Raw genomic sequence first — 14,167 nt, 5'->3', positions numbered from 1 at the left:
GTAACACTTTATTCCTAAGTACTTGAGTATATATCTCTTAAGTACAAAGGCATTATCCTTCATGCCCTCACTGAAATCATCATACTTAGAAAATTTAACATTGATATAATACCATTATTTATGTTCACTAATATACAGACCATACTCAAAATTTTCCCAGTTGTCCTCCTAGTAACATCTTTCTAGCTGTTTGATTTTTCAAATTAAGGGTCCATTCAGGGATTAGACATTGTGTTTACTTATTAAGTCTCTGCCTTTGGACTTCTTTTTTTGTTGCTTCTCTGACGTTATTTGGTTTGCATGGGTTTGAGGACTGATTTTAAATCCCCACAGTGCTTCTATCATATTGTCAGTTTTGCTAATCTTTGGATTTGGCTCCAAGTTGTCAAAATTTGAACCTTTTAAAATCATAAACTAGAGAATTCTTTAAAAATCCATACTGTTATTAATAATCCTCCTCTAAAACTCTTCCAAAGGAAAGCAGTAGTATGAATTCTTAGTGGTAGAAATGTATGAATTTCACTGGTATAGTTTGAATATCAGAAGACTCTGTGACTGAATTATCTTATTACCTTCTGTATTCTAGAACTGAGGGTTTCTTGAATTCAATTAGAACCCATCTTCAAATGGTCATAATTTCATATGCTTTAAAATGAAATTCTCCAGAAGCAGTCTGTCTGCAGTATTTTCAAGATAGTTATCATGCCATAACTGGTGTCACCATGAGCTGCTTTAACTAAAGCTTTATTAATTCTAGAACCCCTTTATACTTCTTCAGTGAATACTAAACTTTAGCTCTTTTGATTATCTGTTAGAACTGTAGATTTATCAAGTTCCCAAAAGCCCCATGCCCCCTGGAATAGCTGGCCAAGAAACCAGCTGTCAGTCTTTTGAGTATTTAACTAAGCAATCTCTTTCCTACTGTAGTCAAATAGTTACAATAGGGTTCTTATGATCAATTATATTTTTCTCAAGCATAACCCTAGATTTATGGCAGTTTACTTCTCAGTTTATGCCAACTCCCCTCACTGAAAGCAAATACTTAATAGCTCTGTTAGATTAGTGGGACAGTAATTTCTTTGCTCTGAAAGTTCTTATTCAGAATTACTTCTGATTCTGTAATTAAATTGATCTAATGACAACTGTTTCTCTAATATGCATATTTAGAAACTCCATTTTATTCTCCATTTAAAGCATCATAACTTGCTTTAAAGATTACGTTGTTTCAGTCTTTGTTCTTAAAGTTTTATGGGCAAATTTTATTCAAAGTAATAAAGTCATGGTGGACAAAAAAATGAAGTATTTTTAGATTTTATCAGTATTCTATGACTTTTAAAGCCTGTTACCATGTTCAGTGATACTGTATTTACTTTAATTTAGCATTTTAGTGGGTTTTTTTCATTTGTTTCAAGATTTTCCTTGTAACTTAGAGACCTAACAGAAACTTCCTTGGGTGAATTCTTAATTTGTAAATGCATTGTAAAAGATTTTGTAATTAATTAGGAGTTCTGTCTATTTTTAAGTTGCCACTTACTACTTTGCTTCTATTATCTAGACAAGTTATCTTAAGTTCTCTAGCTTCCTCCACCAGTACATAAACTATGTATATAAATACATACACACACACACACACACACACACACACACACACACACACACACACACACACACACACACACACACACACGAACATTCATGGCAAGGAATAGATCACGAAACTGGAAGCTCTGAAACAGTATTAAATATCACTTACATTCTGTAATAACTCATGATAACTACAGAGAAACATAGGTATATTCACTTTAAATGATCTTCTCTTAAGTTGTTAACTTGTCAGCTAAAATTATAGAACATTTCTGTAGCAGTGAGATCAGGCCTATGATTTATGGATATATTATCTATAAAACCATTAGTTTGATCTTATGATTTATTTTAACTAAAAATAGTAAGTTTATCGCATTATTTAACTTACAATAAGTTAAATAATATACATCTTATATTAAATTTTTATCTAACAATAAGTTTATTGTTAAAGTTTCAACTAACAATAAGTTTAACTAACAATGTTTATATATAACTCTCTAGTCAAAATAAATATTGTTGGGATCTCTGAAAAAGATTACCTACTCTGCTGTATACACATACATTCCAATAAGCATAAACTATATTTTCTTTGCTAGATGGTAAAAATTCAGAGTTTTCTTGGAATTACATGTTCTTGCTAATTGAACCTACATCATAATAAAATTTAGTAAAAGACTACTGTGTGCTGTGGGTCTATGAAGTATACCAATAAAAGTATATAATTGTAGAATGATGGTTTTTAAATGGAAGAAATCATTTTTGATTTGAGGTCATGGAGTTAGAACATTTGAGATAGATCTTGAAGAATGAGGTAGTATTTCAACTAACAGAGAGGAGAGTTTGTACAGTCTGTTGAAAAAGAGAGAAGAGAAACAGTGTGATCAAAAGTAGGGTTAATGTGGAGTGTTGCAGGAAAAATGAGTTGTCTAGTTTGATTGATTTATAGGATAAATATACGAAGTAAAGCAGGAAAAGTAGAGCCAAACTGGAATGTTTTCATTACTATGGTAACATTTTCATAATTTGATAGATAGTAGAGGATCATAGATGTTTGAACAAGGCCATGAGAAAATTTTAGAATGTTATTCTGACAGCAATGTACAGGTGTATTCGAAGGTGAGAGACTGACTGAGAGAAGGTTTATTAGAAAGTCACTGAAGTTGCCTAGCATGATAAGAATATAAACCAGAGAAGTGGCAGTGGACTTATAAAGGAGAGGAGGAGATTTAGAGACTTGGCACTTAATTTGTAGATGGAGGAAGATGACAGAGAAGAAGTCTAACATGACAACGAAGTTTCAAATTTAGGGAGTTGGGACTTCCCCGGCGTCCAGTGGTTGGGACTTCCCCAGCGTCCAGTGGTTAAGACTTCATGCTTTCAGCACAGGGGGCATAGGTTTGATCCCTGGTCAGGGAACTAAGATCCCATATCCCACATGCCACACAATGCGGCCAAAAAAAAAAAAAAAGAAATTTAGGGGATTGAAGAGATTTTTGGTGCCAGTAACAGAAATAGGGAACTGAGGAAGAGTTCGTTTGGAAATAAAGGTGTTTGACTTTAAACATGTTGAGTTTCAGGTTCTAATTTTAGTTACATATAGTCCATTCTACAGGTAAATAGAAATTCAGGACTAGGAATTTAGGAATCAGATTGAGCTGGAGAATAACAAATTTGAGAATAAGCTGAATACAATTAATATTTAGCCTGAGGATATAAGAAGACCCTACTCCCAACATTCAGAAGAAAGTATAAAGAGAAGATAGGAGGTACAAGAACAGACTCTTGGAGTGCTTATGTTACAGGGCTATGACAAAGATAGTTGCTACCAACAACAACAAAAAGACCAGGAAAGGGGTAGTCAGAGAGTAGGAAAGTCAAAATAATGTCCTGGTTTTAAAAACCAAAAGAAGAATTTCAGGGACTAGGTATACTTGAGTTTTTCAGAGAGGTTTATTTATATACCAAAAATTGAAAGATGCTTTTAAACACATAAACCAGTATTTAAATCCATGTTAGGTGGAGAAGAGGTATATCAGTCATAACAGTGCAACAAAATTTCAAACTTGATAATATTGTCTCATTTTTCTCAACTCTAAAATATTGGATAAGAGTAAAATGCTATTTCATTGGGTGATTGTAGGATTAAATGAGATAACCCATATGAAGCACTTAGTTTAGGGCCTCACACAGGTAAACATTTGTTAAATGTTAGCTTCTGTTATAACACTCAGCAAATATTATTTGCTATATGATGATTTTGTCATGGAGGAATAACATTTGTTTCCAGTTTGGGGTAAGTTCTGGGGTAGGGAGGGATTGGCAAACCATGGTCTGTGGGCCATAGGTGGCCCACTACCTGTTTTTTGTACAGCCTGCAAGTTAGAATGGTTTTAATACTTTTAAATGGTTGGCAGAGGCAGGGGAGGATGAAAAGAAAAAGAATATTTTGTGACACAAATTCAAATTTCATTGCCTCTAAATAAAGTTTTATGTAACACAGCCACGTTCATTCATTTGTGTACTACCTATGGCTGGGTTTATGCTACAGCAGCATAGATGAGTAGTTACAGCAGAGACTCTATAGTCTACAAAGCCTAAAGTTTACAATCTGGCCCTTTACAGAAAAAAAAGTTTGCCCACCTCTGTTCTGGAGTACCATGACTTTAAACTCTGAAATCAATAAGGAATCATATCAGTGCCTATCATATTATATAAAATATTACAGAGCTTCCTGGACTTTCTCAGTCAGTGGAGACCTTAGTGTTTTACTAATTTTTTTTCACAGTGCCATTTGGCCAAAAAAAAAAAATACCTCTTGGTTTCATTTATTAAGTAGTTAGGTACAAATAAGTTAATAATGGCAATTTGTGCAGTGTCCAACAGATGTCACTGTACTTCTCTCAAAACTTTAAAATATCCCACAGCACCCCTGTGATTTTGTTCTTGTGCCCTGGAATGCCTCAGTGTGCATTTTGGGAACTGAAAAATGCTTGTATATCTTGAGTCTCTTTGCAACCTTATTGTTAGGAATTAATTATTGGAAGTATTAGAGGTATCTTGTAGCAGTTTTGTCTAGGAATTAGCCCTCCAACATTATGGGTGCTTTAACAAGCTCTATTAAACTGCTGTTATGGCAAACCTTGGTAATAGGTGTGAAAGAAAGGTTGTTTTGGTTTTTTTTGTTTTTTTTTTAATCTATATCCTATGCTTGTAGTAATTAGTTGCTATATTTACCATCTATATTTACTGTGGTTGAATATTTAAACTCTGTAAGTGAAGTTAATGAGGTGAACTAGTTACAGACAACAGATGTTTCATTTTTAGGGCAGTTGGAAAGCCCTGAAAATGAAATAAATATTTGTACAAAAACAGTTTTTAGTTGAAATGTTTAATGTTTGGTGGAAAAATCAAACAGTAAATTTAAGGCTATGATATTTAAAATATTAATGAATTAAATATTATAATTAGAAATATACTGATGATTACTTTTTTGTTGATGATGATGGATTTAAAATTTTTTAACCCAAGTACAAAATGAATAAAAACAAAATTCAAGGGCAGTAGTTTTTTCACTTCATACTATGATATTATCTGCTCTATGTGCCTTTAACTGCCTTAGAAGTTTCTGTATTAGATTCTTTCCGAGTCTCTCATGCTAAAACTGGAACTTGTTCCCAGTGACTTTTAAAGATTGGATAATTACCCAGTTGTTGGGTTTTAATTTGTTATAAAATTCTTTTAAAAAGAGAAAAGTCTGTTTTGCTCATAACTTCCTTTCCTGTTTTCATACTTTCAATCTTTATCTCTTTACCTGTCTTATTTTAATTGGCTTTAGTATGATTTCATTGCTCCTATCATGCCTGTGGTGGAATCAGTAGATCCTGCATCATGGAGGCAGGGCTTGCGCAAAACTGGCATTGTTCTTGTGCCCAGTAAGGGTGAAAAATCTATGGTGAGGCATTTCGATGTGCAAGGATTTATATTAGGTTACAACATAACAAGTTTAATATGAATATTGGTTTCAAAGATGCATGGTTTTAAGTCATTATGGTGTGCTCATTTCTGTTCTCTGTATTTGCATCATAATTTTTCTGTGTGATACAAAGTGTGGAGTGTGTGTTCTTAAATCTAACATCTGGAAAGGTAGTATTTCCGTCTTCAGTTTTAGATCTTTACATTTTTGACTAAGACATTAACCTGCTTAGTAAAAGTGTTTCTCCTGAAACTATTAACTATAATTTTAAACATATCTGTAAACGTCTCATTTTCAGTTTAAGGACTGATCAGTATTGTATAATTTTTCTTCTTTTCCTTAAAAATAAAATAAAAACAGTTTCCAACTTCAGCTACAAAAATTTCTCCCAAAGAAGAAGAGAGAAAAGATGAGTCTCCTGCATCTTGGAGGTTAGGACTTAGAAAGACTGGTAGTTATGGCGCACTTGCAGAAATCACAGCATCTAAAGAGGCTCAGAAAGAAAAAGACACTGCAGGTGTTATGCGTTCAGCTTCAAGTCCCAGACTTTCCTCTTCTTTGGATAATAAAGAAAAGGTAATCTGTTTCACAATTTGGTTTCTATAAAAACTATGATAATTTGTTTTCCAGGAATCAGATCCATTGGATTTTCTACTATGTATCATTAGATCTATGTATCAACTTAATTCACCTGACTTAATGAATTACATGATAATACAAATGTACCTACCTTAAGCAGATGTCTATATGGGATATAATTATTGGGAAGATCAGGTGTATTTGCCCAAAACATAAATTATGAGACTATACTCAATTAAAGGAATCCTTTATTCTTTTTGAGAATTTACAATAAAATGTATCAAGGAGCAAGCTAATTTTATTTATTAAGAAGGGTTTTGAAAGTTTAGGAACACATTTGTTCTAGAATGTGATTATACTCATAAGTTGCATTTATCCAATATCGCAGTTTCTTTACCTACTTTTTCATCTGATACATCACAGCTTTGTCCTAGTGAACAAGTTTAATAATTATATTTTGAAAGGCAGTATTAAATTGCATTAAATAGAATGCACCACAGTTCATTCAGTGGTATTTTGTATAATTGGATTATTTATTTTCTATTGCATTTTTAGTGCTTGGACATTTTTTTCCTTACAGTTTTCTTGCTCTATACAGGAGTGTTTACATGTATCAGAAATTCAGAAATGAATTTCTCATTAAGTAATTTTAATATTTTTTATTTTGTATAAATTTATTTTCCAGTTGTTTTTCCAAGTACTTGATGCCAGTATAATGAGAATGTAACAGATGTCATTGTCACTACACTCTCAGCCAGATTTGGTTAAATATAATTTAAATAACTTTTTGTTTTGTATATTTTAATGTTATATTTTTAAAACATAGAATATCAAGGTAGTAAATAGCTTGTATGATGTAAATAATTGAGACTTATCAGTGAACCGTATTTGAGACCTTATTTCTCTGAAAGAAGTAAAGATATTTTATCTTAAAATACTACATTACAGTAAATGTTACAGAAGTTTCAGAAAAAGTCATTAAAATGTGGAGGAATTTTTCTTATGTTATAAAAGAACTAATTCTAGATTAAAGAAGAGGGAAAAGAAAATTAATTTGAACAGGCTGTCTTTTAGTGTTTATAGTACTTGAATATTGATAGACATCAATTTTGGAGTTTAGCTCGGAATTATGGAAATATTATAAAATAAACTATGATGGCTATGTAATTATACATTGTTGAATATTCTTTCCATAATACTTTTAGCAGCACCTATAATCATCACAGATTTATGTTCACTCTTTTTTCTCCCTGTTGTATAGGAGAAAGATAGTAAAGGAACTAGGCTTGCATATGTCGCACCTACAATACCAAGACGACTAGCCAGTACATCTGACATTGAAGAGAAAGAAAACAGGTGGATTCATTATGATTTGTTTTATTTTTTTTTACTATAAAATCTTTACTATCTAGCATGAGAGTTAAAACATGAGCATTGTTGTAATTATGTGGGATATGGATTTCAGGAAGAGATGGAGGGTATTCCTAATAGGAAGAACACCAAGTACATGGACTTGAGGAGGTGCAGGCTTGGTATGTTCATGAAATAGCAAAAAAAAATGAAGGCATTACGGTTGTAACAGAGTGAGGGGGCAGTGGTGGCAGATGAGGTTCCAGACTAGTATATGTTTTCTAAATATTTGGAACATAATAGAAAAGGAGAAAGAAGAAGGGAGAAAAAGCCCTTACTTGATCACTGTCAGCATTTTAATTTGTTTCTTCCTACTTTTCAGCACATATAGAGTATGAGAAGTTTTAATATAATTGTAATCATGTTATAATATTCAATTTTGTGTCTTGACTTTTTCTTTCACTTAAGATCTCATAATGTTTTAAATGTTAGTGTGTATTTTCAATAAGCATTGTTTTTCATTAGTACATAGTGTTCCATAGAGTAGATTTGCTGAGGTTAAAGTAACCATTTCCCCTCCCCAAACTATGGGCATTTAAATTGTCTAATATTTTGTCATCATAAATAAAACTTCTGCAAACATTTAAATTTCCCCCCTGTAGTTAGGATTATACCTTTGGGATAGAATCTTAGAACTGGAATCTTAGTGAATTACTTTCACTTCTTAATAAATATTCCAGAGTGTTTTTCTAAGGGATTTTACTGCTTTCTGCTTCTACAGATGTTTATTAAAATACAGCTTCTTTAACCCTATTTTAAAATTATCTACCAGAATCTGAAGGATATTTTTTTCACAGAGATTCTTCAAGTTTGCGAACAAGTAGTTCATATACAAGAAGAAAATGGGAAGATGATCTCAAAAAGAATAGCTCAATTAATGAAGGATCAACTTATCATAAAAGGTAATAATATAATTCTTAAGTAACTTTTTTGTATTCTTTTATTAAAATATGAGGCAGTTTGGAGCTCTCAATTTAATATAACATTAAAAATGTGCCTTTATTAAATATATCTTTTGTTGTTTAAATAAAACTTCATTTAAAGACACAGAATATATATTTAAAGATGGGTGAAAATTTGCTCCTACTTATGCCTTCCTATTATATTATATATTTTTAAATTAAATTTGATATGCTATGAAGTATCTTTTAGATTATAACATATTAAAAAAGGAACTCTGTATGTAATTATATATAAGTCAATTATATAATTGACTAGAGCAGTTGAAATAGATCAATTAATTGATATGTGGTGACCTGGAAAGTTTCTACTTGTGTTAGAACTCAGAGCAATGGAAATGCCTTGAATTGGAATGTTGGTAATATCATATTGGAGAGGGAGTGGAAAATCTATGCATTATTTTCTCTGCTAAAAGCAACCAAAAAAAGACTAAAAGATCAACAAGTATAATATAGGCATGGGTCACTCCTAGGGATGTGACCCATTGCTGAAACAATTTCTTAGAAAATGCTTAAGTCTTAACTTTCCCCGAGTAAAACCAAACCAAAGTGTTTTTCCAGACCCAACCTGGCATGACCATATGACCTGGAACAGTTCCAGATATGTAAACTATCAGATCATCTTTGAATCTTGTTGGTGGGTGGGGGAATGCAGTAAAATGATACACTACCAAATTAGGGAAATCATCTAGACTCTAGCAAGTTGTAGATGCAACTCTTGGTGCTGGAGCCGGTGGCGTATTTAGGAACACAGTCTTTTAGATTTTTTCCTAGCTTTGTGAATCTGTATAATGTATAGGCATTGACTATAGAATACACATACAAACACATTCTATATAGATATGACTCTTTCCTTTAGTTGCTCCTTTGGTAGAAGACAAGATGATTTGATTAGTTCTAGTGTTCCAAGCACCACATCAACACCAACAGTTACCTCTGCAGCTGGGCTTCAGAAAAGCCTGCTTTCCAGCACAAGCACTACTACAAAGATTACAACGGGTTCTTCCTCAGCAGGCACACAAAGCAGGTGAGTCACAGATACATTTTGTGTTCAGGCCTACTGTGTGCTTATGTATGTGCATGCATTTTTGTTTAGAAAATTGTGGGGCTCTGGATTTTTTCATTGACCTTGTTAAAATGATTTACAAACAAAAATTGATTCCAAAAAGAGGCAATTATGCATGTCTGGGGAAAAAAAATTAAGTTCCTGACTTATGAACTTTCCTAGCATTAAGCTGCTTAAAGTGTAAATTTCTCTTTGACAGCTCTGGGTGAACTTTTTGGTTCATAGATGAAAGATGTCTCACCTTATGTTTTAAAAAAATCCATCCCTGTAGTCACATGTTTTCAGCTGCTAGAAAGTGCTTTCCTTGTTTAGCTGTTTTCCTTTTCTCTTTTTTGTGTTGCTGCTTATGATGTTATAGTACCTCAAATCGTTTGTGGGCTGAGGATAGTACTGAAAAAGAAAAGGACAGTGTTCCTACGGCAGTGACCATTCCTGTTGCTCCAACTGTTGTAAATGCTGCAGCCTCTACCACAACCCTGACTACAACTACTGCTGGCACTGTCTCCTCCACTTCAGAGGTCAGGGAGAGACGCAGGTGTGTAAAGGTCCTAATAGGACTGCTGATATATCTTGCCCAATGATGAAAGTTGTTTGTTTTGTTTGGTTTTTTAATCTTGGGAAGTTGGTGACTATCTCTTCAGTAGGTTAATACATGAGATAACCTAGATCAGCTCAGAACTATGTAAATTGATATAATTAGCAATTATTAGCCTTTAGGCTTGGTAACCCACCTCTGACAGAATTAATGTTCTTGTTTAAAGGCGCTGAGCCAGATAGTTGTCTTCATACTTAGCCATCTTAGTTTTAATGGTTTCTTTAATTCAAAACATTTTTGTGATGAAGATCTAAGCGCATACTCTAAACACATACTAAACAAATCATACTCATGGAAAACTAGATGTAACATGACAAAAACAGATTTTTTATTCTTCTCATTGTTCCCCCCTTCCACCTCATTATTAAGAAATTTGATGCATGTTTAACGGTTTTTGTTGTTGTTATTTTTGAGAATTTCATTTTAAAATTCTTTTGGTGAAGAATGGCTTCTTATGCATATGTGTAAGCCAAATAATTTTAAGTATGTTAACTACATTCACTTAGTTTTAATTCTGGTACATAGAAGGCACTTGTTAATTAAATTTTTTAAAGGGTCTGTGAATTTGTTTTATGTGCTTACACATTTTTATGAGCATTGCTCACTTCTTCCTGTTGCAGCCAATTGGTATGGAATCATAGATGTGGAAAGGAATTTACCTATTATCTTTTATGATATCCTTTACAGAAGGAAACTGAGTCCCAGAGATATTAAGTGACTTTTCCACTTTTATGTGGTTAGTAAGTATGAGAGCTAAGGGTAGGCCCAGTATTACAGGAGAATCAGTCCAGGGTTCTGTCTGCTATATCATGCATAGTCCCTAGCTTTGAATTTGGTTTTCCCTCTTGAGAAAGAACATCTTAGGAAACTAAACGTAACCTCTTTAAATATTTTATTCTTGAAAAATTAGCTACATAACTGATATTTTCCTTAACTAAAATACCAACCAGATTAATTTGGTTTTATTTCTAGCACATAGTATTCATATACAGTCTTATACATCTTTTGTCTCTGATGCCTAGCAAAGTGCATGGCCTGTTGTAAGTAGTAGCATCCTTATAGTAATATTTGTGTTGAATATATGAAAAGTAACAAAATGTTAAATGTTTTGAAAACTTTTTTAATTAAAAAAATGTTTTCCTGCCTATCATTACATCTTTAGTTTCTGTCAATATATTTATGCTTCATTTCTATTTTTATGGTGAAATTTAATGATACTTCTCTAACAGCACTACAAGCAGTTAGCATTTTGTGATTTTTGAATACCAGTATAGGTCATATCATATTTTAATTATTCTTGTTTTGTTTTTCTCTTAGTCAGTTTTAGGTTTTTGAAGTGTTTTCAATGAGACCACATAGCCTACAGAAATTAGAGGTTCATAGGCACTCATCATTCTCTTCTAGTGAAAATGAATTTGAGGGCTTTGCTTTTTTGGGAGGTGGGGAGCTGAAGGGGAAAAAGTTCAGGAGGTCTTGGTTTTCTACTCCGTGCTGTGCCTTAATCCTAAGGTAAGAGTTCTCTGTGGGTCAGAATTTATTCTTCTGTAAAATGAGGTATTTAATTTATATAGTTTTTAACTTCTAGAATCCTTTCTATCTCTAGCATTCCATACTTTAAAAAAATTTTTCCAATGACAAAGCCAATGAATGCCTCCCCAAAATCATCAGTTGTGTCAGAACAAGCAAATTATGATTCTTAACCTCAGATTTCTTTATTTTTTATATTGTTGGAAAGTATTGAGTTTCAGCTTTTTAGAATAAATCCTGGAAGACTTTAAAGATTGAGAATTAAATATTCTGTGATATTGTTAGGACAGAGCAGGTTCTCATATCATAAGAAATAAAATATGTCTATTGACATTTTTCCTGGTCTACATTACAGAAATTTTGTCTTAACTTGTTTCAGTGATGTGTGCAATAATATTAATGTTTGTGTTTTGTTTCATGTCAAATAATTGTTTGCAATTTTGGCCTCGTCTGTCTTTTTTTTGTTGTTGTTGTTGTTGGCCGCGCTTCTTGGCTTGTGGGATCTTAGTTCCTCAACCAGGGATTGAACCAGGGCCTTCAGCAGTGAAGGCACGGATCCTAACCACTGGACTTCCAGGGAATTCCCCTGTTTGTCTTTTTAATTAAATTTCGTTAATGGTTTCAAAATGTATATAGTTGAAAATTTGCCCCCAAATGTATGTATGGTGATTTAAGAATATACTGTGGCTGAAAAAGATACTAATACATTTATGCCATTTTTAGGTACCCTTACATATGTACTTTTATGTAACTTTATGTAAAGTTACTGTGTACACTATTAAATTCCACGTTATTGTTGACTTTTCCTGTTTTTATTGATCAGGTTTGGATGAAAATTTTCTGTTTTCATAAAGATTTCCAATTGATTAATCGGAGGGAGGAGGCATTGGGGAGCAGGGAGGAGAAGCTAGCTTTAAATAGATGGAGCATGGCGAGGTTCCCTGGTGGCCTAGAGGTTAAGATTCCAGGCTTTCACTGCCATGGCCTGGGTTCAATCCCTGGTCAGGGAACAGATCCAGCAAGCCTTGCGGGGCGGCAGAATATCTAGATAGGTAGATAGATAGATAGATAGATAGGTAGGTAGGTGGAGCAAGATGGCAAATTCTTTCATTGTTTAGGCATTTCTAATTCTCCGTAGTCTTTTCAAACTGCAAAACAGTACCTTACTAATAACTTCGTATTTGTAGTATGAATTCACATGGTTCAGTACAACTACCTTTTCTACCATTTTCCCTTGGCTCAGCCAGCTCCCATTTGTCCACTTATTTTCCCTCTGGAAGGAAAAATGCTGAGTGAGAAGCAAGGGCTGGTATTCAGTTTTTTAGGGATGTAATTTGGTGACTAACCAAAGTATAAATATTATAAATAAATATAAATATTTCAGCCAATAAATGTCAGGGAAATAATATATAGAATAATTGCTTTTACTGAGGGAAAAAACCTTAATTTAAAAATAACCTTTGGATTGTTCAGAAAATAGTGGGCAATCTAAGACTAGAAAGTAAAATTATATACCCTATACAGTTATACGAAAGAGATCAATATGACAATATGATATAGTAATGGAATTTGGTATGTTCTGCCATCTTTTTGATGATCACCTCTTTGGAATTAAACACATATTAAAAATTTGAATTATTTTTCTTCTCTACATCCTGTTCTTAGAGATCTGCTCTGTATAGACACCTCAAGGAGGAGAAAGGAACTGAATTTCAGATGGGGACTATCAAATATATTTCCTATATTACAAATCAATAGGCTAGGTTTTTATGCTAATTTGGAGCAAATGTTTGTATGGAAATTTTAAATGAACAGATTTTACAAGTCTTTCAGCTAGTAATTTTTATGCCCCTGACCTACATATGTTAAACCAGATATGATAAATAGATTTATTAACTTTCATGGCAGCTTGAAAGTATTGAAAAATAATCTAGGCTTCTTGGGAGAGAGTGTGATGGTTGATAGTGCTATTTGCCATGGGGTAAAGGGGCATAGTGACAATGCAGTTGTTTTAAACTATATATGAAAACTTTGTACATAGTGGAAATAAGAATTCAGTCTTTCATGTCCATTTGTACTTTCAGAGCAGCTCATGAAATGCTAAAGTGATACATGCAGCTGTCTAGGCTGCTATAAACTTTTGTTAAACTAGATTTGCTATCACATTTAGGTTTCTTCTCTTTCTGTTATTTTTTTTTTCCTCATCTGGTGGAAGTCCAAAAGGCAGTAAATTGCATAGGACCAGTAGATGCATAAATAAGTGTTAAATGAATGGATGAAAAAAATAGCCATTTTACAGGCTAATATTTCACGGAGAACTTTTACACATTTAATAGATGTACCACAAAAGAAAAAAAAAGTTTTTCCTCCTTAAATGGTCTTGGAAATTGCTGAGTTAAACACAGTTAAACAGGTTTCTTCCCTCAGTCCTTTTCAGACCCTTTAATATGTTGTTATTTTCCTGGAGAAGGTTA

General features: G+C 33.0%; 1 protein-coding gene across 12 annotated transcripts in view; it reads left to right on the top strand.

The window, feature by feature from the left end:
* PPP1R12A (protein phosphatase 1 regulatory subunit 12A) overlaps positions 1-14,167 on the top strand; it is a 148,333-nt gene that overhangs the window by 101,134 nt on the left and 33,032 nt on the right. For 3 of the 12 annotated variants that reach the window (XM_082351557.1, XM_082351562.1, XM_082351568.1), the window contains 6 exons: positions 5,420-5,536; positions 5,918-6,133; positions 7,398-7,492; positions 8,344-8,448; positions 9,365-9,532; positions 9,930-10,106. In XM_082351557.1, the coding sequence (XP_082207683.1) occupies positions 5,420-5,536; positions 5,918-6,133; positions 7,398-7,492; positions 8,344-8,448; positions 9,365-9,532; positions 9,930-10,106 (878 nt within the window). The remainder of the gene's footprint in view (positions 1-5,419; positions 5,537-5,917; positions 6,134-7,397; positions 7,493-8,343; positions 8,449-9,364; positions 9,533-9,929; positions 10,107-14,167) is intronic. The other 9 variants (XM_082351563.1, XM_082351565.1, XM_082351558.1 and 6 more) reach the window with 7 other exon arrangements.

Source organism: Balaenoptera borealis (genome assembly GCF_965194805.1).
Source record: "Balaenoptera borealis genome assembly, chromosome: 13".
NCBI classification, from domain to species: Eukaryota; Metazoa; Chordata; class Mammalia; order Artiodactyla; family Balaenopteridae; genus Balaenoptera; species Balaenoptera borealis.
This window is presented reverse-complemented; position numbering and strand designations above follow the sequence as displayed.